The sequence below is a fragment of the Chamaea fasciata genome, unplaced genomic scaffold (genome assembly GCF_029207755.1).
Source record: "Chamaea fasciata isolate MVZ Bird 193981 ecotype frontalis unplaced genomic scaffold, bChaFas1.0.hap1 SCAF_3, whole genome shotgun sequence".
Lineage (NCBI taxonomy): Eukaryota > Metazoa > Chordata > Aves > Passeriformes > Sylviidae > Chamaea > Chamaea fasciata.
In genome coordinates this window covers 27,417,228-27,438,703 of record NW_027094088.1, presented here as the reverse complement: position 1 = coordinate 27,438,703, position 21,476 = coordinate 27,417,228, and the positions used below count along the sequence as shown (strand labels likewise).

Below are 21,476 nucleotides of genomic sequence, written 5' to 3'. Positions count from 1 at the left end.
TTCAATATAGCAAATGCTCGCACGATAGAGTGCCATAAAATTTTTATCCCCAAGTCTTAAGTATTTTGATCATCTATTCAAGCAAGGAATAGCTGGCAAAATTATTTACCTTTTCTGTTTCCAAACAATGATGTGGAATTAATTTGCCTGTAAGCTCACAAATTGTTTCCACTGGACTGTGTCCTGAAGTTTCCAGACTCATAAATATTATATTTAAACCACAATTAGAGTTTTATGTGTCTTTCAGGTTCAGACATGTAAAAAGATGGTTCTTTACATCTTCTCTAAATTCATGATTTATTGCATGGCCTTCAGATAACAAGCTAAAACCAGAGTAGAGCATATATCTTCTAAATTTGTATGTGAAAACTTTCCCTTCCTTCTTGTCTCTGACTAATGAGAGCTATTTCTGGGTAATAAATTGAGATTATGCTTGAAGAGCCTGATTTCTGCTGTCTAATATGGGTTAATTAACAGATTGCCTTGCTAAAGGAACACTTAGTCTGATTAAATTTTAATTGAAAAACAAGAAAACAGATGACCACTTAAAAGACTGAAATAAGGAGTGTTTCTATCTGTGACAAATGTGTATTCTCTACCCTTATTCATTTTGCCAACTAGGAAGCATATAGAGTGAGAGGACACAGAGACAAAAAGAGGTGCTTGTGCATGTACTACTGTCTTTAATGAGACTGCCCTTTGCATGTTAAATCAATTATTTCCTCTCTTCACTGGGTTGTCACTGTCAGCAGTTATGGATTAATGAAGCTCAGTGCTTAGTCGCTGTTACAAATTTATCATTTTAGGATTGTTCCCACAGACACTCTGCACTTGCAATAGCATTAAACAAAACCCAGGAGAAGAAACCCTGAAACACCCAGATTGAAATTTGTCACTGTTCCTTTTGAGACTCAGTCCACTGAAGAACTTTCTCCATTGTTTAACATGTGTAATTGGTGTTGTGTTAATGATGATGCCGAAGAGAAAGGGTGGAAAAGTGCTATCTATCTATCATCAGTGCCTGGGAGAAGGTGTGGAAAATTCTTTTCCACTTGGTGGAATAGCTAGAAAGCAGACATGTTCTGCAAAGGTAGGACAGATTTTGAAGCTGCTAGCCTTAATAAAGGTAGGGAGCTGTGACAGTGTTATCTCTTATGTTTTATTTATAATGGCATTGTATCTGAACACAAATGCTTTTGAAAAACTTCACTCACACATTTTTTTGGAAGGTCCTTGAGACTGCATGCAGTAGTAAAATGTGGTGGGTTGACACTGACTGGATGCCAGGCACTCACCAAAGTCTCTCTATCACTCCCCTCCACAAGTGGACAGGAGAGAGAAAATACAGAAAGGTTTCTGAGCTGACACAAAGACAGGAAGAGATTACTCACCAATTACCATCCCAGGTAAAACAGTTTCAACTTGGGGATATTAATTGGATTTATTACTAACAAAATCAGAGCAGGATGATGACAAGAACAAATAAATCTTAAAAACACCTTTCCCTCACCCCTCCCTCCTCCACAGGCTCTACCTCCTCCCACTCAGTGGCTCAGGGAGACAGGGAATGAGGGTTTATGGTCACATCACACATTGTTCCTGCCACTGCTCAGGGAGAGGAATTGTTCTCCTGCTCTGCCATGGACTCGCTCCCACAGGAGATGGCTCTCCATGAACTTCTCCAACATGAGTCTGTCTCATGGGCAGCAGTTCTCTCTGAACTGCTGCAGTGTGGGTCACTCTTCCATGGGGTTCAGTCCTTCAGGCACAGCCTGCTCCGATGTGGGTCCTCCATGGGATCACAAGTCCTACCAGGAAACCTGCTCCAGAGTGAGCTCTCTCCATGGATCTGTGTGTTCCTGCCAGGACCCTGCTCCAGCACAGGCCTCCCAGGGGGTCACAGCCTCCTCTCAGGCACCCACCTGCTCTGGTGTGGGGCTCCTTCACAGGCTGAAGGTGGATCTCTGCGCCCTAGGGACTTCCATGGGCTGAGGGCACAGCTGCCTCTCCATGGTCTGCACCATGGGCCGCAGGGGAATCTCAGCTCCAGAGCCTGGAGCATCTCCTGCCCCTCTTTCTGCACTCACCTTGGTGTCTGCAGGGCTGTTCCTCTCACATTCTCACTCCTTTCTGCTCTGGCTGCAGTTACATTTGAGCAATAACTTTTTTCCCTTAACTACGTTATCATAGAGGTGTTGCCATCATTTCTGATAGGCCCAGCCTTGGCACGTCTGTCTTGGACCTGGCTGGCACTGGCTCTGCTGGATATGGAGGAAGCTTCAAGCGGATTCTCACAGAAGCCACCCCTGTAGTGCCCCCAGCTACCGTAGCGTGGCCACACAAACACAATAGATTCGCTAACCCATGGCAAGGATGCTGTTGTTTAAATTCTCTGTATTTACAGGTGATTCTGGGAATGGGTAGTGTGAATTTTAAGAACAGCTAATGTGATAGAACTTCAGATGCGAACAGGAATTCACTGGCATATCCAACAAACTCTTTTGCAGTGAGATTTTGGAACTCATGGTGACCTGTTCCAGTTCGCTTTGGTGTATGTCAGTGTACTTCCTCAGTTCTGAGCACCTCAAAAAACCTTATAGAAGCTTCCTCAGAATTATACTAAATAGTGAATATTCTCAAGTAAAGGTATGTGTGTGGAATTAAGATGTGAGTGTTTTCTAATCCCTCTTCAAAACTCAGTTATGCCCTTTGAAGGATGTACACAGAGCTTCTTTACAGCACAGTGATGCAATTTAGTCAACAGTATTTTCTCTCTGGTAAAGACCATTTCTGTGTTTCTCTGTGTTTGGTAGTATCTTGTTTGGTAGTTTCTCCTCTTTGGTGTTCTTACTGGACTGCCTGTTCTGTGCTGGTTAATTAATAAATTAAAAGGGATGTTGAGCTCTAATCCACAGTTTTCTTTATAGCATGTACTTAATTACTTTCACTGGAATCTGCTTTCAAAGTCCAGTAAAGGACAAGGTATCCCACCCTCTGCTTTCTCCATCTAAATGGAGATAATAAAATATCGCAAGAAAACTAACGAGACTTTAAAAATGCTTTAAAAGAAAAGAAGTGCCAGCCACATTGAAGTCTCAGGAGTTTTCCTGCTTAGACATAAATCAATAACAAATTGTGACAAAATCACTTAAATAAGAAATCAAGAACAAGGCATGTAATGAAACCTTCTGGGTGTTCTGTGTTCTAAACTAACAGCCAAAAATGATGTCTAGTTTGCTGTCTGTTGTATCACAAAACTATGCAGAGTGAAAACCAGGCATGTGTTTACATGCATTCTTTAAATATCAGGCTTAGATGTAGGGACAGCTTTGTATGAAGTGGCATGTGCTGGAGGCTCAATTAGGTAAGAAGAATTCTGCTTAGGTGAAGGCACAAGTTCCTGATAGACCAAAGTAAAGCGTAATGAAGGGAAACCAATAGAGGGTCTTGGTTCTGTAATTCATTTATGCATTGAGAAGCACTGTTGCATGAACAGAATGAAAAACTAAGAAGTTGGCTGGAAAAATGAAAAATCAACAAGATTAGTCAAACATTCTGCAGGGCAAGTTCAATCTTGTTATATAACCTTTGGGATAAAGTGTGTTATATACAATGCATTTGAACTCTACATATACCTTTCTATTTTGTATGCTGTAAAATACTGGTGGATCATCTAAAGTCACTTGTAGCAAATTTAAATACCTTTTATAATTGCCTTATTTAAACCCACAAACAAACACGAACCACTGAGATGTTGAAGCAGTTAAAAATACTTCTTTGAGTTCTTCTTTCTCTGAAGATTGTGGAAAAGTGAGAAGATAATATTTTATATGCTGTATTGATAGTAGTGTGAAAATACCATCTCATTCTGGATTAAATCTTGCTGTTGTTGGAAAACGCTCCTCCCTTGAAGTATGTTAATCCATATTTTGCCAGGATTTTTTTCCCCTACTGGGAATTTTCAAAACTTTGTCCTTTGATAAGAGAACTATATTTTAAGACTAAACTGTTGATTGAAAAATGCGAAATATGTATGTACTTATAATAGCACTTGCACTGCATTTATAAAGTGATTGGTTATGACAGCAAGGGAAAAACTTATCCCCTGCTATTTGTAGTTGATCTACATAGGAATGTAAACCTGGGGAATAACACTTGCTTTCCAGGATTTGTTTTTATTTCTTTTTTCTATTTCAATTCATAGATAAAGGGGAAAGAATCCTGTATACTCATAGTGATGTCTCCAGGTTTTTGCATAATTTTCATGTATTCTTCTGGTTATGTGTGTTATTTACATCTGTCAACATCAAGCATGAAGCTTGTGGAATTTCTGTTCTTCTAGAAGCGAATGTTAACATTTTTCCCTCAATGACTACTTCCTATTTTTTTTGCTTTAGTTTCAACTTTGACCTTGTGGTAAGTGGCTACTGTCCACAACCCCATTGTCCTGTTAGAAACAAGCTGTTTCTGCTTTGGATTTTGTTTGTTAAAACAGACTGTATAAGTTGTAGGATTATCAAGAGTCTTGCAGAACCTAGTTTAATATAGGCCAGCTGGGGATTCACTCCTTTATGCTTGGTTGATCCGGAATGAGACTTGTGTAGTCAACTGATGTCCTCTTCACTTAATGTGGAATTTATTAATTCCCACCATCCTTCTATAATGCAGGTGCTGCTGACTCATATCCTGCACCTCTTGCCCCAACCACCTTCCAGCTCAACTCTTCGCATAGGTCAGTAAAGGACAGTAAAACTTTCACAGGTTACCAAGGCACAAGGGTGTTGCCTGTCAGACTGAGACAATGTGGTTCATTTGTCTTATTTTTCTTTCTCAAAAAAGGTCGCAAACCATTCCCCACAGAAGAGAAGTAGGAAATTCAGGACTCAGCTAAAAGACTTCTTTTTACATCTGGCATGGTTCTTGCCCTGACAAACATGAAATTCATACTGCACACACAGATAATGCTGGGAGGGAAATGGGAGGTCAGCTACCCTAAGTCCTGTTCATTCGTGTAATCCTGCAGAGACTGTCAAGTGGCAAAGGCAGCCTCAAAGGCTTGTCCACTTGGCCCCGTGTGCTCGCCCTGGTCACGTTGCCGGCCTGATTCAGCTGGGAACTCTTGAGTCCAAGCGAGCAGTTAGGGTAAGTCTGTCATTACACTAGAGATGGGAGTGAAAAAAGATGGCAGGAACCACAATTGTATGCTTTTCTGGTGGCTTTGAGCTGTTCAGAAGGGGAGGATGATTGCCTTGAGCAGATCACATATTAAAGGTGCCAGGTGCCAAGTGGCCGAAACATGCGTGTCCAGATAGGCTGCCGCTGTTTCATATTCCAGGCTAGGTTGGTTTTTTGTATTCTCATCCTTAAATTTCTTTTTTTCCATTCCATCAGAAGTGATGAGCTTCCACTTCTGTGCACGGACACGTGTATAGCAGCCGTTCTAAAGATGACATGGGAATAGCTGATCTTTCTGCTGCCTCAATGAAATAATTTCACCATATGTGAATTCTCTCAGCTTTCTGCAGCTCTGCCACGTTGTGTCTCTGGCTACCAAAGTAAGCAGAGTGGCACAACAAGCTTTTCTTAGCAGTACTGCATCTGTCTCTGAGGTTCGGAAAAGAGGTGAAAAAATACATAGGTTAACATGAAGTCTTTGAAGAACTCTGACAGGAAATTCTAATAAAACATTACTTGTGTACACCTCATGTATCTAGACATGAAAAGTAATTGGGGAGAAAGAGTTTTTTATTCATTGGTAAAATCATTAGTTGCATAGTTGGCTTCACTTTCCCCTCCCTTACTCAAAACCCAAGCTGCCAAGGTATTCCAGAGAGGAAAAATTTTTTCTCTGATGGACAGTGTCTTCCGTTCAGTTGGGGCACATAGGGGGTGCAGAGTGAAAGCCAATCACCTTCAATATCTACCTTGTTTGTTTTTTTCTCTTTCTCCAGTGACTATAACTCAAAAAAATAGATTATGGTGTTCAGTATTCAATTAGATATATGTTTGTTGTTTAACGGCTAAACACACGAACTTACTTAGTAGTTGAGCTATGACAGCAGTAAGCCAGGATTAATATATTCTAGTTCGTGAGTGTGCAACTTGATCTAGCTATAAAGTACTTACAAAATTCACACTGTGCCTGTGAAATAGGTTCTGCTGCTTTTAATGTTTAAGCAGACATCAAAGTGCAATATGCCAACAGGACAGGAAACTTCTGGCCATGGCCACGGTGCTGCCTGTCTATATAATGAGTCTGAGGAAGCTGTCCTGTCAATCTAGCTGTGACCACCCACAGGCATTTTTCCTTCAAAAAGGGTTACAGGCTGAGAGGGTTTCTTTTCTCTTTACATACATGTAGTCAATCCTGAGACAGTTTTATCCAGGTCAGCAGAACTTTGTAATGTATATCTGACCTGGGAGTCTTAACATGTGAATCATGTTTTTTATTATTGGAAAGGTATTCATTAACAGTTAAACATGTTTTTATTGCATTTAAAAATATGATTATTATAAACAGCTAGCTGCTACTGTAACTTTATATCTGGAGCCAGAAAACCTAAATCACTGTAAAACCCATGTGGGACAAGTAAAAGGGTGTGCAATTTGCATGGCATGGATTTTAACTCTTTATGTAGTTTTAAAGTCACTTAGAGGTCTTTTAGGCTTTTTGTTCATACAACTGCTTGTACCACTTCACCTATCTGTTTAGCCCTGCTGCTACTGGATTTGGTTAAAACTGAAATCTGGTAAAAGAGGAACAGCAGTATACTGTTCATCTGATAGTTTAAATTTAAAATTTATTACCCTGGACAATTTTATTGTGATTGACTAAGTTGTCAGTATTTTATATACCTATGATTAGATAACTACTGCGCTTTTCTGGCTTCTTCAAATTGTATAAAAGATTTAGATGTCAATGTGAAAAAATGATTGTTGTTAAAGCTGTTATTCCTTGTAGAAGAGTCTCTAATATACTTGATAGGTTTGAAATTCAGTGTTTTTCAATGCACTAAATCATTATGTCCTTGATAAAAGATAAAAGAACTTGAGAAAGAAGCAAAATTACTCCTGTGTTCTTTTGGAGTCAGAGGTGAGGACAAAGCCTAGGAGTCCTCAAAGGATGTCAGTTATTGCTTTAATGGATTCAGCTTTTGGATCTAGTAGCTGAGCTGTGATTGTCCATTACACTGTAATACTGTTGAGAGTAGAATGAAAGCCATTGGGTCTAATTTCAGCCTTAATAGTTCAATTACATCTCCTTTCTTGTGGAAAAACAGCATTTCAAAAGACGGTTGTTCACACCACTGAGAGAACCTTAAAGCTGCCATTAGATCTATACCTCAAATCCCCAGGGAATGCTTTGAATAACATGGGAGGCTTTAGCCTCTTCAAAAGAGACCTGGCTCTGAGCAATATCTGGCTGTTCTTCCTGTATGTAATAGGGTGCCTGTGGGGCAGGATCTGTTGCTCTAGTTTACATAAAGCTGGTTTATTGTCTTCTGTCTTCAGCCTGGTGTATCTGTCTATCTGGCCACAGGTACCCCAGAAGTCCTTTTTTTCTTCCTATTTCTTATTGTCATCAGACTCAGCTGTTCCTTACTATAGTATCTTAAAATTTTCTTGCACTCCTTAACTCTTAGAATAAAGTCAGTAATGGTGTGTGACCTGTATGGGCCAAGACTTTGCCTTGCTATTTTTAAATTTGTTTTGAGAAGTTTCCAGCCCTACTCTTACTCATGTAGGGGGGATTCAAGTGCCAGGTGCCTAAAACATTTGAGAGAAATTCCTCTTCTTGGTCCAAGATAGAGGAGATTTAACAACTATTTCCTGTGATATCTGGTGAATCTGGAGTTCCCCTGGTCATCAGAGGGTTAATAAAAATGCCACTACAGCCAGGAAACACAAGGCTTTATTGGAGCAGTGCTGGGGTTTGTGGGGAAGTGGGAAGGTACCTTGCAAATGGAGCATATTGTCTGCTTGATTACTTTCAAATTACATCCCTTTTTCTACTTGTGTTAGTGTCACCAGAAGAGGTAGTCTAAGTCTGTTTAACTTTCAACAATAACACCAGTCTCTAAAACTTCTTCCCCTTTTTCCTTTGCCAAGAAGCAGAACTGGATTTGTAGGGAGTTAGGGAGAAGAGGGGTTTTGATTCTGTGAGGCAAAAGACATTTGACTGAAAATACAGTCCTGCCTTTATCAGTATGAACTGTCTTGAGGTGAGACCTAAGGTGATGTATAAATTGTGAGTTAGTTATTTTCAGCTTTTGCATTTGGGCATACTTGAAAAGGTATTTTTAAATTACATCTTTCAAGCTACTAAGAACACTTGCACCATCTACTCTCTTCTTCCTCTTCTTCATTGCCTCCTATTTTACAATCCAGAGACTTTTTGGAGGAAGTTTTCTGTAGTTTAAGAAATCAAGCACTGCTAACTTGGGCCATTCTATATCCTAGCATATGAAAACAAAGGCATCTCTGACATTAGAGCCTAATAGATTTGCCAAGCAAAAAGACCCAAAAAACAAAAAACAACAACAACCATGTTTGCTGGTTCAGTTGTATAGTGTCCACTCACACTTTTTTTGTTTTAAACCAAAATCTTTAATTATTTCAGTATGGGCAAAAGTTATGCTGCTTGAAAAGCAGCTACATATTTCCCATAGCACCAAGGCTATCTAAGCATGTTTTGTGACCATCTTTGTTCCTGCAGCTGGGATGCATATAGTGCATTCAGACTTATTGCAGGCATAAAATAACTCGAAAGACTAGACTGTAGATCACAGATAATTGTGTGCTAATAGCCAATAGCTGTGTGCAAATAGGGACAGGAAGAAGGTGTCAGCTGTGTCTGGAGAATTATATGTGGTTCACCATACCAAGGGTTCATTTAACTGGTAGAGTTGGCGATCTCTCCCAAAATGTTAGCTGCCTGGGTGTGAGGGGCAGCTGTGTGCCACTCAGTCCAGCGGCTTCTTCCCCTCAGATCTGGGCCTTCTTTAGACCTCCAGAACTCAAATCCTGGCAGGTCTTGATGTAATTGTATGTACTGGGAAACTGAGCTCATGAGGTCAGGCCAAGGTGGATTAATGCAATGAGATAATGGCCTGTGACAATGGGAGTGGATAGTTCACTGTGTCTCTTGGAGAGCACTTGCTCTGTGAGGAAACAACTAAAATAAATCCAAGTCTGCTTATGGAATGGAAAATGACTAGAAAACTGGTGCTCAATGTAACATTTAGGCAGTGGAAGAAGTGAAAGCATCTTTTCAAGAATAAGAGATAACAGATTGTGTTTTTTACCTGGTTTGGATGTGCTTTGGGACTTTCAGGAAGTTCCTTTGCAGACCATGGCAGAAATGAGTGATTGTACTTTGATTGGTTTCTTCTCAGATGAGCTCTTGTGATCCATTTTTTTTTTTTCCGGAAAGGGGGTGACGCTGTGTGTTTCACTTGCCTGCTCTTAACCTGCGTGTTTTAGGGCTGCTTCGCATTTGTACACCACTTTCTCATGATAAAGGAGTGCCTTGGTGAGAACTCTGTCCTTTTCTATCCGGAGCCTGTAGGCTATGGAAAGACACTGCATCCAGTTTTACACACACTTTGAGTTTACCAAGAGAAAAAAAATCTAGTTCTTTACCTTTATTCACTTTCAGTGTATCTCCTTTTATCCTCTGGAGCAGCCTGTGTGTTGAAAGTGCATTTTTAATTAAATAGTTTGCATCTTGTATATGTACAATACATTCACTTTGAGGGCATTTTTATTACAGTAAGAGGGTGGTGATATGTAATAAGTCTCAAGAATAATTAAAACCTGTGTTAACTTGCGTATGTTTTCAGTAGTGATTGAACTTTGTGTTGAGTCTCTGCTGGGTCCAAGATCAGATCTTAATCAAGTAGAAAGGAAGGAAGCAAGGAAGGGGTGATGGGGTAAGGAAGAGTTGGTTGTAGTTACCTTTATAAGTTCTTGCCAGTTTAAAATAAACATCACCTGTCATATTGATTTCTAAAAAAAATAAATTTAAAAGTTTATTGCTTCCAACTTTTTAGATACTTAGCTGCAGATGATTTCTAAATTCAACACTTATTGAGGGAGAAATGCAGACAGTGGGTAACATTATAAATCAACATTTGGAGATATCTTCACCTTTTCTGTATATGAGTGTAGCCTCAGTTTTGTTGAGTGTTTATGCTGAAGGGAAAAGCAGAGTAACCTGGTAAGGCTTTTAACTGCATCATGATGTGACAGGGCTAAGATTTAAATAACTAGAGATTTCCCAGAGAGAATGTAGTATATCTGGTTGGTTTTTTCCTTTTACTTTGGGGAAGTAGAAGTGCACTCCAGAATCAGCAAGATGCATGGTTTTGATCTGAAACTTTCACTTTCTGCACTGCATAGTAATTTGTGCTTTGCATTCATTGTGGCATACCAGATTCCAGTGTGGGAGAAGAAAAGGGCCTGATTCAAGGGCAATGACTGGAATCCTGTTGCATGAATCCTGTTTCCTGTTGCTGTGGAAAAAAATGTTAATTTCTCTGTCTTTGAAAAGTACAGTTTTACTGTTTGCTTATAGATGGTTTGACTTTGGTAGAGACAGCAGGTGAATTAACATAATCACATGAGCTTTGCCAAGGATTCTATGTCATTCATACCCAAGTCAAGCTGAGGCATGAAACAGTGTTTTGAAATGGATAGTAGTTCTGAAGAAGTTCCTAATATTAAACCAAATTCAAGATCTGCATTGGAGGTTAAGTGCTAGTTCAGTCTGCAGGAGTGTTATTTGCTCTCTGGATGAGATCCATTTGGTTTAAACTTGTAAGTCAAGTAAAAGTTTATCTAATTAAAACTCCCTATTGAAATGTCAGAGCACCTGCATAAATTTTTCTTCTGTGAAGCAAGTTTTGAGTATTTCATAAAATAGTTGTTAGTGAATATACTAGGCCAGCCTTCACAAAAAACTCAGAGATAATTTTGAAAGTATCAGCTAAGGGAGAAAACCTGAGAGGGACAGATAAATTTCTTGTTTAGGCTGCCAGGATTTTACAGGATTGATTGTTACTTTTTCCTTACAGATTGTGTCAGATGCTGCTGGTCAGGGGGTTGCCATCACTGGGAACAACACTTTCAACAACTGGAATTGGCCGAACGCTGTGATCTTTGCTGCTACTGTGATCACTACAATCGGTAAATATTTACTATGTCAACTTCCCTAGCTGTAGTTTTCTGCAGGCTCTAGTGTGTTTGTGCTCTCCCATTTCTGTGTCAAGGTAGCCACCAAATAAAGTCCCCATGGCTGGAGCTGCCTAGAGTATGTGTTCACCTCCAGATTCATAGAGGAAAAGACTGAGGGATTTGGCACTCTCCATGTGTGTACAGAAGAGAAAATGTGCCTTTCCAATAAGTAATGGATTAAAGGTGCTGTTGGGGATGGCTGGTGTCATTCCAGTTCCACTGATTCATGCACTTAAATTTCCAAATCATAAAATTCCAAAATAAAAACATAACAAAGCATTCCATTAAACTAATACCTAAAGCAAGTGCATATGAGGTTTTTGTATTGCTGTCTTGTTACACACACGTGTCCTCCACTAAATTATCAGTGTTCCTGACTTGCAGAACTAACTAGATTTTTATCTACCTCTTGAAGGTGAAGCAGAACAATGATTGCTTTTCAAATATTACTACTGATTTGTACTTGTAAGACCCTCTGCACTGGAAGACTTCTTCCTCCTGTGATATATAGGTTTTCAGAACTCAACATCATTTGCCTTCTGCTTTTACAGAAAAATCTTTGCTACCTAGTGTTGTTACCACTTGTTGAACCTACAATTAAAAAAAAAAAAAAGGAATGGAAAATAACCAGAGAGGACTGAATGTAGAGTTGTACTGTAAAACCATATGCAGTATTGTGGTTTTCTTTATTATTTAAAATTCACAATACCCAGCTTATATTATAACTTATGCAAAAGTTGAAGTCAATAACACACCTAAACAAGAAAACTCTGTCAGAAGTTCAGAAAATAGGCTGCTGAATTTAGAGCCTGAATCTGTGATGTCCTGTTGCATTCTGTGACCAGCAAAGAGCTAAATTAATTTGAAGTGCCTTGCACTTACCTGCCTTGCACTTAACTCACAAACTCTTACCCTGCAAAGGTACCAGGTCACAAGTTAAATGTGTAGAGTGGATCTTTCACCTGGGAGCTAGCTTCAGGATGAATTTTCAGTTTCATTCTGTAAAATTGAATCAGTCAAGTTTTAACAGTGCTGCTTAAGACTGGGACATCATATTAGAAGTTTTGAGATGAGCTTTATTTTCTATTTACCCCATCTTGTCCAGAAAAAGATGAACAAAGTCTAGGGAACACTATAGTGTGGGTTTTTTGCGTGTTTGCTCGAGTAGAATTGGAAGGCACCCAGGTTCAGAAGATGAGCAGCTGGAGTGAACTAAATCCCATTTAGATGGTGAAGTAAGGAGTGCCCGACATAGTAGGAGCCCACACAGTGTTGTTTTGTGCACAGGTAGAATTGCCTTGAATTCTCTTCAACAAGAACAGAAGGAGGACATACTTGTCTCTTTCAGGTTACGGAAATGTTTCCCCAAAGACACACGCTGGGCGTCTCTTCTGCATATTTTATGGGCTTTTTGGCGTCCCTCTCTGCTTGACGTGGATCAGTGCTCTGGGGAAGTTCTTTGGAGGACGTGCCAAGAGGCTGGGCCAGTTTCTGACAAAAAGAGGAGTAAGCCTGGTAAGCCCTTACTTGTTTACCCTTGAACTGTGTCGTTTTGATGCATGAATTAAGCTTGCACTTCTTAACTTGCCTGCTTATCTCATAGTAAATGAACACTTGCACAAATACGGATTTTCCCAAATGGTGTTGCATTGAAACAACTGAAAGATGGATGTGCAAGAAATTTAGCGAAATGAGATCTCATAAAAACCTTTGGTACTACTTCTTACATTAACGACCTTTAGGACAAACGTACATGAGGCTCCATTTCACAGACGTTTCATTCAAGCTCCTCAGGCACAGAAATGAAAATACACTGTTCTGCTTGGCTCCCACCTGCCTGCGTGTTCACTGCTGCAAATGTGCGGTGCACCTACTGCAAAATAATATTTTGTTCTGAGTTACTGGCTTGCGGTTTTTGGTTTGTGGCATTTTGGTTTTTTGGTGATGGTTTGTTTGGGTTTCTTTCTTCTTCTCCCTCCCTTCCCCACTGCAAGTGAATTCTCAGTTCTAGCTCAGCACAGAGATGAGAGGCAATGCAGAGTCAATGCCTGGAGGGCACAGGGGCTGCTTTAGGTCCTGGTTTCAGAAACAGAGCAAGCAAGAACTTCCTTGGTTTTGCACCTGAGATGAAAGTACAGAAAATAATAGTGAAATACTTGTGTATGTGCAGGTTTGTACAAAGGTTGCATGAGTGGCAAAGGGAAGGAGTCACAAATAGGAGAGAAAAGTCTTAAAACACTTCTGATCTTCCGTATTCAAATGAGTAAAAGGAAAGTTAGAGGTACTGATGGCTTTTTAGACTAGAGTGCTATGTCCATATCCTATGCCATTTTATAAAATATCAGGGACTCCTTAAACTATTCCAAGGGTGCGAAGGACAACTATTAGGAAATAATCCTTTTTGAGCAAATAGTTATAAGAATAGGGAGTTCTGCCTAAAGGGGAAAAGAAAGTGTGTTTACTTCAGTCACTTTTAGTGATTTCTAATTATGGTAGCTAAATTGTTAGCATAAAACTGAAATATCTGGTGCTGCCAGATGATTATTGGTACTATGAGTGGGAAAAAAAAAATTGAGATCGTTCCCTAACTTTTTCTTTTTTCTTCACAGAGGAAAGCCCAAATTACATGCACAGCTATTTTCATTGTTTGGGGTGTCTTGGTCCATCTGGTTATTCCTCCCTTTGTCTTCATGATGACTGAAGGATGGAATTACATTGAAGGCCTCTATTTCTCATTCATCACTATCACCACCATAGGATTTGGAGATTTTGTTGCTGGTCAGTAATTGTATTTTATGTATTATTTCATTACATGCATAGTGTGGCAATTCTACTTCCAAACTCTTAATTTGAAGATATGTTTTCTAAGCTTTTCCAGCACATTTTGCAGGATAGAACATTCCCTTAAGGCTGGGTACTGATCCAATGCACTACATCTGACTCTTCATTGTTGGTGTAGACACCTAAGGCCTTTATTGGGTTGATCTCACATCCAAGTTCTGGAGTTCATAAGTCCTTCTGGTGCCCCAGGTCTGTATTTCAGGCAAGGAGCTACCCTGCCCACCATGGCAGTTGTGCACCTTTGAATGAGATCCTGTATACTAAGCAGGATGTCCAGGCACTGGGCAACGCTTTCTACACCTGCTTAGAACTAGTCAATGGGGAATGCTGAGCATATTCCTCTCTCCCTCCTAAACGTCGTCTTTCTCTAAAATCCACTTCTTTGTTCAGCCCATTGGTTCTCATAAGTGGAATTCTGAATCTTTTTCTCAAGAGAGGTACCTATATGTACATACTTCAGTGGCAGGAGGAAGACTGGTAATTTTCAAACAGGAAAATGTTCACTTTTATATCTTGTAAGGAGAGGATAAATATGCTTCATTTTTATTTTGTTAGTTCAGTGGTCAAAATACATGTGGCCAAGAAGTGGAAGATGTGGGATCAATTTTTTTGTTCATTTCCCCACTTGCTACCTCTCTGACCAGTGTTCAAATAACAAGGCTCTTTTAGTCAGGAAGAGAGCAGTTCTCAGGGTCATATCTTCAAAGATTTACCAGCTGTAAGTCTTCTTTCAGTAATGTTTTTGTTTTTAATTTCCTGTAGGTGTAAATCCAGATGCAAACTATCATGCACTCTACAGATACTTTGTGGAGTTATGGATCTATCTGGGACTGGCTTGGCTCTCACTCTTTGTTAACTGGAAGGTCAGTATGTTTGTGGAAGTGCACAAAGCAATCAAGAAACGGAGGAAAAAAAGAAAAGAGTCGTTTGACAACCATCCTCGGTCTAAAAAACCCCTTCAAATGGGTAACTCAAAGGATGTCAACATTTTCAGCTTTCTTTCAAAGAAGGAAGAGACCTACAATGACCTTATAAAGCAAATTGGGAAGAAGGCCCTGAAGACAAGCAATGACAAAATGATTATAGTGGAAAATGGCAAACAAATGAATGCCAGTATAGATGTTCAGGTGACTTACAAAAAGACAGAGTCATTTGAGTATGATGAGGCTTCCCTGGACATTCAAAATGGTCACGTACTGAGGCCCCTCCATGACAAACGTATTGGAGACAGCAGCCCTCTAGAAGGAACCATGTTTGTGAACCAGCTGGACAGGATTAGTGAAGAAGAAGGTGAAGTGTGGGATTCCAGAGACTATCGACCCTTAATATTTGAGAATGCCAATATAACATTTGTAAATGAAGATGAGGATGAAGAGGAAGATGTCTCAGATGATGAGGAAACGTCAAAATCCTCTATGGATGATAATCTTGCAGAGGAATCTGAAACTGCAAAAAAATTGGTTAAATTCCCATCCTCTGATGAATCTACCTTTACCAATAATGAGCTAGAACTTTCTGTGCCTTATGAACAACTGATGAATGAATATAATACAGTAAGCAATGTGAAGGCTGCCACGTGAAGCATGCTAGACAATGGTTTTCTGAAAGTGGTCAGTGCATATTGAACATAGAGCAAGGAGAAAAGTATGTTTGCAGCTTCTCCTGTCTCTTTGAAAACAAAAGCAAGCCCCAAACCAAGAAACTCCAGTCTCCTTTTGCCATCCTAAGTTGGCTTCTGAGCCCGTCAGCTTTGCTTTTCTGAAAGACTTGTAAAATAACAGTTGAATCTGGAGTCCCACTCCTTCTTTAGATTTTATGGTTCTTGAACAAAATAGAAAAGACTAGTTAATACACTGGATCTGCTCTGAGTTCATGCATTTCATTGAGGAAATAGTTTGGGAGTGTAACTATACTGTTGCAAGACTGTTTTGGGCATCAAATGTGTTCGGTTACTCCATTAGCCTTTCACTTCTGAAAACCTGGATTTGAATCCTGCTTTTATCACAAATGTAATCAAGGGGGTTGCCCATTGTTGAGTTGCTACTGCCAAAAATATGGCACTAGCACGCTGTACTTAAAGAGAAACTTTGGATGGAATGCCAGGACACAGAGATCTGAGTTGAGGTGTGCTGGTAAACTGAGAAGGAAGCTTCTGAAACATCTCTGTAGAATACGTCAGTGCTTGTCAAATTATAGTGAATTCTAATTCCATAAATAAAATATTAAAATTAAGAGCTCCAACGGAATGGATCAAGAAGGAGCCCTCTAACAAGGAAAAATCATCTGGGATGAAGCTCGCCAGTTGGGCTGCTGAGCTGCACATCAGCCCCAGAACTGTCAAAGAGTAAAGTGACTAGAAGACTTATTGATCAAAGCATGTATGAGCACAAGCAGGATGCAATTAACTTTTTTAGTGTTGAAAGTGTCCTTCCACTGTCCATTTCCTAAAGGAAATACTTGAATGAACCTTATACAGTATCTGTGTACAGGTGAAATTTTATTGACACTGTTCTTCGTAGGAAAAAATCACCTTGGGAAGCACAGATACTCTCCAAATGCTCTAATGCCTGTCAGAAGGGACCTGTAGCACTGCTGCTGATACGGGCAGTGTGTTAGTCAGTATTGTTGTTTGATGTTCCTCCCTGCCTTGGTACTTCAGACATGACTTGAATGGGAGATGATTTTTGAAACAGTTGATTACACTTTGTATATTTTTTGTTGTTGTTTTTAGAGTTTGACCTATTTGCATATACAATGGTTATTCTAACCCACTTGATAGAAGGTTGGGCAATATCAAACCTTGGGCAAACTGAGATGTGATCAAGTGACTTCAGGCCATAAGGCACTTTTTTAGAAGGAACTTCGGCTCTAAGCTTCTAAAAGTATTATTTTTTGACTTGGAGATGGGCTACTCACTAGAAAGAAGCATGTCTGTTCATAACATGTATGCCCAAATTGTTTTGGCTACAAAGAAATTTTACCATGGTTTTATTTTTCTTTCTTTTTCTATATCTATGCATTAACCCTGACAACTCTTTCAAATGAGGCTCTTGATTATATGTTGCCAAAAGGTACTGACTTCAGTTTTCTCCAGTATACTTGGAACAGAAAATAGCCAAGACCTTTAAACTTAACATGTCAGATTCTGCTGATCTGTTTGGTTTTAGAGTAGTATTTAAGCCATTCTGGTATGTCCGAAAGTTTCCAAAGTTCAGTGAACAGTTGAAAGTTTTCTCAGTCTCGTTTTCAGTGTAATACTGGCAGACTCATTAGCTCTGTAAGAAGACCTTTTGGAACCTTGCAATGCTAATCTTTAAATACTGGCTATTTCTGATAACTACAAATATTGGCTGCAGCTTCAGTTGCTGGCCTGTTTCACCGAAGAAGGAGGATATATGGGAAGCTGGCACTCTGGTTGGATAGCCTTTAGATGGGAAGTTTTGAAGTTACCTTCTGTGAAGCAACAGACTGTCTTTACTATTCTGTTTCTTTCCTAGAATTTTCCACATATATGACATTTTTTCAAATAGAATGTAAAAACAATGGCCAAATTGTGGCCAAATCTTGTCCACTTCTGTTATACTAAACAACTGTGGAGTCAACATAATTTGATTTGTATTTAATCTGAAATCTGTGATAGTATTGTGGAAGAGAGATTCTCATTTGTAATCTAATTTTATTCTCTTTACGCTATTTGGAGCATGGGTGGCTGGACAAATTTGACTTGCACATGACAGGAAAGAGGGAGAGGCCATATCAAGATGATTCTTACTTACTTCTAGTAAGATACCTTAATCCCCACTCTTCTAAAATTACTCCATGCCCTTCAAGTGTTTATATCTGAAGAGTTGTGGTTGACAGCTGTACTTTATAACTGTAAGAAATGTTAGGTAGGATTATGTGCATATGCACGGGATGTTTTTGTAGTCCGTTTAGCCTTCTCTTTTTTTAAAAAAATATTTTTTGTTTAAAAAAGTCCACACTAACTTAAAAGAAAATGAGAAAGCACTCCATTTCGCTTTTGTTGTCCTCCAACTTGTCTTCCATTGTTGATGCATAGATCAAAGTTCTAATAACAGGTAGAAAGCTACAGGACAACGAGGAGAGAAAAGACTTTCAGCAAGTGCGTGAAATGGAAAAGCGAAGTCCGATCTTCATTTTAAAAAAACAAGAAAAAAAGAAGGAAAAAATTCTCTATAATACCGAAATAATACAACCCAGACACTTGGCTGGGCTGCTTTGATTGGGAGGGGATGTTGCACACTGGAACCCAGACTCTGTTCTGTGTAGTGAACTGCACTTGTATGCCAGAGCTGAGAATAGATGGGATCTGTTTCATATTATCAAGCTAGATGTGGCTCTCTGGCCTTTCCCAGTGTAGTCAGCATAGACTATAAGTCTGCATAATAAGTATCATGGGATTTAAAGTAATAGTTTAAATTTATTAAAACAAAGTACAATATTCCCAGTTTTTCAGGGAAACATGATCACACCTCACAAAACTGTTCTCAAGATATCCCACCATGTGCCTTAATGTAATCTTAACACTGGGAAAAAATTCCTCTTTACACAGGGGCCAACAGAATTGATCTCGTTAAGCCCTACATGTTTCAGAGTTTTGCAGGGGTTTAGTTGGTGCATAGCTTTCATAGTGGCTCTCTCCAAAAAGCTGAGCCATTCCCAGGGTTTTTAAAATTATGGTGCCATCTCAAAAGTGCCGAAGTGCTAAACAAGACAGCTTTTTGCCTGCCTGTCTTCCATGTCTTAAGGAAAGAAACTGCCTGGGGGATCTAAAACTAATTGTCTTTCTGCCTTCAGATTTACATGTAGTGACTTAGAGGGGTGTCAGGCTGGATTTTGTTCTGTTCAGCTCAAAAAGTGTCTCTGAGTGAATTCCCCAGTGCCACCTGGTTATGTCTTGTAGTTATTTCAATTATTTGGTCAATTTGGAAACATTTTCTTTGGATGCCAGTTGAGTTCATTTGGCTAAGTAATAATGTTAACAGTTTTCTTAAAGCTGTGGAACTGGTTTTATAGGTGAGACAGATCTCTTCCTGGAAAGAGAGGAAAGGGGAATTTTTAAAGAAGGAGAAAAGCTTAAAAGCATGTGTAAGGAAGGGATAGAATAGTAATGAAAACTCTTCTTTCTTGTTAATGCCTACAAGCTGATGTTATTTCCACTCACATCACGTGAAGGATGGGTTCACTTACTAATTTTGCCAAGATGAGCCAGTATTTTCAGTTTTATTCTTTTTTTCAAAAATTAAATCCTGAAATGTGACCATGGAAGTCTGTTCCTACAAAAGGCCTTTTAAGTGCTGTAAGACTGTGACCCCATTCTTCATGACATCGTTGTGATGCTTCTTGGGTTGTATCATGCTATTGAAGCCAATTTTTACCAGAAGGGCGTCACTTTCAGGTACCTGTCTCACATCAGGCAGCCTGACACATCTGGTACACTGGTACAAAGTCACTGAGGAAATACAGAATTGAAGCGTTAAATTTTTCTGAACTAATGATTCGTGATTCTGTTGCTGGCAATGGATATCACACAGCATGCAGAATTAAAACCAGACTGATAACAGATCCATGGTGACACAGCTGTGTATGCATAGATTTTCTTTTTCCTCCAGTTGATCTGGGAGAGTGTGTAGAGACAGACGAGGAGTGCAAAAAGCAATATGTCTGCTGACTAAACAAAAGAACTTTGTAGACGTGTAAATTTTGTGCCTCATGGGATTCATTCCATTTGTGATGGATTTAACTTCTAAAAATTAGCCTGTCTTTCATATGGCTTTTGACATTTGTGCAGTTCTGACTCTTATCACTCCATAATATGCCTGTCTGTTCTTTGTTGCTGATTGTCACTGGAATCACACTGTATGTAAATATTTGCTAAGTCTTTGTAAAATGTAATTTATTTTAATATTTTGCAATAAAAAAAATTACAATTTATCCTCTGTGTCATGAGAAGAATGGCAATGAATATTTCTTTTTACAGCTACCTACACTTCTAATGCACCTTACAGATGAGACTGGTCCTGGCCCAAAGAGCTGGAGAGTAAAGAGCCAAAAAAGCAAGTTGTTTTATGCAAGCAGATGCCTTGTATGGGGTATTGATGACTTCAGTTCAACGGCATCTGGTCTTCAATTAGATACAGCATAGCGAAGTATTTTTCAATGTGGATTTTGGACAGTTGTTGAAAAATAAACTGAAGCTTATTTTAAGGGCTGTGTTTTATCAGTGGGCTGCTTTTAAAGAAGATGCACAGAGATGGAAAGTGTTAGAATTAATCAGTACTGTGATAAAATAAACTGCACATTTATGACTGGTATCTGAATCTCATGCCAGAGCTACTAAAATATCTGAGTGGCTGTTTATGAATTTTCACAATATTTCTAGTAGCAGTGCTCACCATTTTTCAGGCTAGAAGTATTTGTAGTCCTACAACTCCAGCACTTTCCTTGGCAACATGCTGCAAAATAGCTAACTACCTGCCTTAATGGGCAGCAAAATGTGACTTGGTGATACCCATGATAGAGATGGAGCCATCTGAAGAAATTGGAATAACCTCGGCCTGAGGAGGAAGAGACTGAACTTTGGCTTTTAGACAACTCTGAGTGGAATTGCTGAGGCACGAGCTAGGAAAGTGGGGAGATGCATGGGCATGGGGCAAAAGGGTGGATGCTGTCAGATTTGAGTGAGGGTAGGCAATCTCTGCTTTTCCTCCAACCTTACCACAGGAGCAGTGAAGGAGGAAATGCCTGACTGGTGACTGATGCCAAAAAGAGCCAAAGAGGGAGGTGTCAGCTCCTTATGGAGCTGAGGGCAGCACATGGCATGGAGTCTGATAAGCACCTAGTAATACTTCTATCAGCTCCCAGCAGGTTCAAGACTGTTACTCACCTTCTGCCCTTGGAATTTTAGTAGTGTCAATAATTTATAGAGGGGAGGGTAGCAAGAAGTAGGAAAACAGGACAAACCTGTATCTGTTACAGGCCTGTTCTTACGGTCCATGCCTGGTTGCGGGTTCTCTGAACACAATAGCTTAATAGATAGATAAAATCTATTTTTATCAGCCAGCTGACACTTAAAGAGCCTGAAATGTTTTCACTGAATGTGTATGGTAGGCCTTTACAGTGCCTGGTGCAACACGATACCAGCAACCTGCAGCTCCTGATCACAGAGAACACCTTTAATTCTGAGAGATTAAAACAGTAAGAAAGCAGGACAAGTTGCAGTTCAGGACCATTTTAAAGAAGGAAATGCTACTCCATTCAGGGCAATTTTGTGTAGCTGTACCCAGGTCCTAAAGAATACATAAAATACCTCTCTCAACTCTTACGCAAGGAGGTGGTGGAGCTCTATTGCCTATAGTTTAAAGAGGAAAACATTTTCT

The 21,476-nt window shown here is 39.6% G+C and overlaps 1 protein-coding gene across 1 annotated transcript in view; it reads left to right on the top strand.

Annotated features, from left to right (window-relative positions):
• Positions 1 to 20,027, top strand: part of KCNK5 (potassium two pore domain channel subfamily K member 5) — a 35,371-nt gene extending 15,344 nt beyond the window's left edge. Inside the window, exons 2-5 of the mRNA XM_066178430.1 lie at positions 11,076 to 11,187; positions 12,584 to 12,750; positions 13,845 to 14,013; positions 14,839 to 20,027. Coding sequence (XP_066034527.1) covers positions 11,076 to 11,187; positions 12,584 to 12,750; positions 13,845 to 14,013; positions 14,839 to 15,656 — 1,266 coding nt within the window. The 3' untranslated portion in view covers positions 15,657 to 20,027. The remainder of the gene's footprint in view (positions 1 to 11,075; positions 11,188 to 12,583; positions 12,751 to 13,844; positions 14,014 to 14,838) is intronic.
• Positions 20,028 to 21,476: the final 1,449 nt, after the last annotated feature.